The 3,984-nt window shown below is 42.0% G+C and overlaps 1 protein-coding gene across 1 annotated transcript; it reads right to left on the bottom strand.

Moving 5' to 3' along the window:
* Positions 1 to 1,779: 1,779 nt before the first annotated feature.
* Positions 1,780 to 3,984, bottom strand: LOC124684019 (triacylglycerol lipase 2-like). The gene is made up of 9 exons (XM_047218429.1): positions 3,778 to 3,984; positions 3,553 to 3,672; positions 3,338 to 3,478; positions 3,150 to 3,263; positions 2,919 to 3,062; positions 2,790 to 2,830; positions 2,374 to 2,453; positions 2,181 to 2,276; positions 1,780 to 2,102 (listed from the first exon to the last, which is right to left on the bottom strand). The coding sequence occupies exons 1-9, from the start codon at positions 3,982 to 3,984 to the stop codon at positions 1,780 to 1,782; spliced, it is 1,266 nt and encodes a 421-aa protein (XP_047074385.1).

Here is a 3,984-nt window from a genome sequence, read left to right as displayed (position 1 = left end):
CAATTTAATAATAATAAAATTTTATCTATTACTATTCTGCTCTGGTATGGTTTCTCAGTTCTTCTGACTATTTCTTATGGGTTGTTCTTACTCTTCCATATTACGGTGTAGAAGGCAAGCATGTGGTTTGTTCTTACTCTTCCATGTTACTAGGATAGAATTGCCCCAACTTAGTTTTCGTCACCTTTCTGCTCAGAGGAGAGAACTAGAAGGTGACTAGGACTGTTGAAAAGAGAGGTTTTTGTTATCTGGATTGCAGGCACAGATTCTGTGTGCGGAAGTGTTGTCAATGACCACAGTTGTTGGAACAGACAGACATCGCATCACTTCCAACATTTTTTGTGTGCCAAGATTTGATACTAGGACATTTCTTTGGTCCTGGAAGGGCCAGAGATTGACGATGAGTCACTCATCATCAAATAAAAGGGAGACTCGACAAAGCTAAAGGTATGTCAATTTTTGTTGTTTTTATTGACGAGGCATGGCAGCTAGCTTGTCATATTTATCTGATGGGGAGGTTTGGATTCTAGCAATACTGTTTTCATCACTGGAAACGTGGCTCTCTTTTTGGAGGGTGAAGGGCCAAATACATGGGGAAGAAAGTAGGGGTTGAAACTTTCTTTTCGTTGATTGGAATAGTGTAATCGAATAAGGCTGCCGAAATGTTCTAAAACCAATTGATCAGATCATTACCGGGAAACAAAAAGAGCTAGTCAAATTCTTTTCTACACCCATTGGGTTGCTAGATTCAGACGAAACTAAGAGGAAGTGGCTCCATCTGACCAACAATCATTAGAAGTTTAGAACCCCTCTGCGGTGCGGAATAAGAGGAAATGGCGGATAACTAAACCTGAAAAAATGGCTCGGTATGTTCTTCAGATCCGGAAAACAGTTTCAGCATTCTAGTGTCTGCTTGTTTTGATGACGTTATAGAGAGCAGACGGAAAATTTATCGGCGTTGTTTCTATTAATACAACCTACTGCCGGCAAAGAAAATGTGCTTCCTCATCAGGGTTAGAGTGCTAAGCAGCTGACAAGAAAACACGCCCAAGATCTATTGCCTGAGATTTCCATGGTAGAAACTACTACCTCTGTCCGGATTTAATCGACGCGGCTCTACATACACGTACAGACTAACCTTGCTTCAACTCCGCGTCAATTTATTCTGACCGGAGGGAGTAGTTTGGAAAATCACTCTGAATTCTATTACACTCACGCAGCTTTCAGCCGAAAGTTCATGCACAGCTCAGGGGATTGAGAGGCGTTGCAGCTGCTGAAGATGCTGAGGAAGGGGCATGCCGGCTGGAGTAGTTGCTAGGCCATTGCCCTTCTTGCCCTGAGACGGCAAACTATCTAATTTTAACATGATTTGCCATCTCACAACAGCTTTAAATATAAGCACAACACGAGCAACCAGAAAACTGAGCTTTAACAGAAAATAACCGAGAAGAATCAACAGCATATGTCTTCTTATCATTCAGAAATTCGAGACTTATTATAGATAACACAGTACTGAACTTGCCTCTCAAGGATATATATTAGGTAAACTGGATACATAAAACTGAATATTTGGCCGAACAGTCCACTCTCTCGCATGATCAAACTGACAAATACTCAAGTAGGGGCATATACTACGAACTGACAAAGCCATATATACAAGGACAAGGAATATAAAGTTTTTTTTTGAAAGGGTGGTGCTTGTAATATGAAGTTTTGATTGCATAGATTGATATAAAGGCACTGCTGAAGGCTTATCAGAGAGACCTGACATATCAACACTCAGTGGCGTTGAAAGAAGTCGACCATTGGTTTGTACACCAACTGTGGAGCATTGAACCCTACCACAAAGTCGGCATGAGCATAGTCAGGCACGTATAACACCTCCATGTTGTCGCTGTCATGGCGTCTGACCAGCGTCCTCAAGAGGTGCCTGGTGTCAGGGACATCGCCGAGGAAGTCTTGGCCGCCATGGGTGAGGAACATCGGGACATGTGTTGGAATGGATGAGAGGTTGTACAGCGGGGGGCGTGGCTGATTGTAATGCTTCATGTTTTCCTTGGTGCTGCCATAGTCGAACCTTCTGACACCTTCGCTCCTGATCACTGGTTGCAGCCAAATTGGGAAAAGGAAAGTTAAGCTTTCAACAATAGAAAGCTTAAACTTCTGATTGTGATTCTTACTCTGCGACATATGCATAAGGTTTTTGATAGACGTAGACTGTGGAGCATGCTGCCAGAAGGCGCATACAGTTGATGTATTGAGGCAGCAGTCCGGTCCTTCAAGCATCACGCAATCGCAGGCAGATAGGAGGTCAATTTTAGCTTAGCATCATACATTGTCTGAAATATGGAAAGTTGTATACAAGAAATGTACCCGCAACAGCTGAAAACAGATCGTAGCAGTCGATTTCAGGGTCACCGCATATCAGAAGTAGAATTTCATGAGTAACTGGCCTGTCATGTAGCAGCACATTTATAGCAGTCAACAGTTGAGGCTTGAGTCAGCAAAACAGAAGTTGAGACTGGTTACCCAGAGTACCAGTAGGCGACAGAACTTTAGATTTTCAACAAAGGTGTGTCATGTCTGAATGCAGGTGACTCTTGGCAACGTTGATATCACATTGATAATCATAGTTTAATAAAATGGCAACCTAATAGAAAATCTTAAGCACATGCACTCTACTCATAATCAGTAAGTTGCCGTGAGTGGCAAAGTAACAAGAAGGAACTTGGTAAGCAGGCGCATGTACTGCATTTCGTAACACTAGAAATTGCAGTAAAGATACCTACCCAATAGGATTAAACTCGCGATAACCTAGAAAGTGAAATGCCTGCACAAGACAGAGCAAAGTGATAAATCATTCTCTATGTAAATTATAAATGTGATAATTGATAATAAGAGGCTTAACAGTATGTTACTTCTGCAAGGAGGATTTGAGCAGCAAGCCGGGTGAGTTTGGATTTCGTCCTACTCAGATAAGCAATCGGGCAGAGCAACACAGCTGATCTAACTAAGTGTAGTAACTTTTGCTCGGAGAAGGCAGCAAGAATAATCAATGTTCCCTGGAAATAATGAAAAAATTATAAGTATACCTCCCAAGTCCCAAGTATCAACTCATCGAAATATTTAAGAGGGACATCTGATCTCACCAGGGAGTGACCAATATAGTGGACTTTCTGACCTCCTGTGTAATCATAGACATACTGAAGGAAAGCAGGAAGATCATAGGCAGCAAGCTCGTCCCACGTCCAATCCCAGTAGGCCTGAAAATATTAATCAATACACTGTCAGTAAAAATCCAATGAAATGCGTTCTTAACCAGGCTTGAGAGAAAAACCGGATCATTTGGGGAGAGGGAGGTATGATTCCGGCTGGAATTAGTTCCACGGGTGTTGGCAAACCAAACATCAAACCCTCCATCTGCTAAAATAAATCCAAGTGATTGCTTTGGCGTGCCCAGTAGCCAAGAAACGCTATCCTGTCCAACACACACATTTGATTCAGGTATGCATGAAACAAAGTAGCACAAGGTTTGTCCAACAATGTCCTTACCACCATAAGCCCGTGGAATAGCAGTACTGGTTGCCTCGTATTATTGGTCGAGTTAGCACCATCAGATATACTATAAGGAATCCTCTTTAAGCTAAGAATATAGCCATCTTCCGTTGTAACCTGCCATACATTTAAGCTGTATACTTTAGAAAGGGGCAGATTTATTTAGGAATAACATTGAAGTTCAAAAAGTGTCTAGGGGTACATTCATAAGAGCTCTCATACCGTGTGATCTTCACATGGATAGCCATAAGCTGCTGCTTCTGACTTGCACAGGCTAAACGGATGGTCTGAAGGTTCACACCGCTGACCAATATCATCCACATAACTCTTGTTCCTCCATGAGTGAGCTGTGCAGGAGTTGAAGACAAACGAAAGAATCATAAAGCTAATGATAAATAAATTCCGGTCCATCATATGATGTAGAGTCAT

This window comes from Lolium rigidum, chromosome 1 (genome assembly GCF_022539505.1).
Source record: "Lolium rigidum isolate FL_2022 chromosome 1, APGP_CSIRO_Lrig_0.1, whole genome shotgun sequence".
In the NCBI taxonomy this organism is placed as follows: domain Eukaryota; kingdom Viridiplantae; phylum Streptophyta; class Magnoliopsida; order Poales; family Poaceae; genus Lolium; species Lolium rigidum.
Note: the sequence above shows the minus strand (reverse complement) of the source record. Positions and strands in the feature narration are given on the sequence as shown.

What these genes read in the sequence shown, in the direction of transcription:
- LOC124684019 (XM_047218429.1), bottom strand. Translation starts at nt 3,984, where the DNA reads ATGACTCTACATCATATGATGGACCGGAATTTATTTATCATTAGCTTT. An exon ending in CCCTCTCCCCAAATGATCCG is followed by an intron (nt 3,264 to 3,337) that starts GTTTTTCTCTCA and finishes TAATATTTTCAG; the next exon opens with GCCTACTGGGATTGGACGTG. An exon ending in CGCGAGTTTAATCCTATTGG is followed by an intron (nt 2,454 to 2,789) that starts GTAGGTATCTTT and finishes GCTACATGACAG; the next exon opens with GCCAGTTACTCATGAAATTC.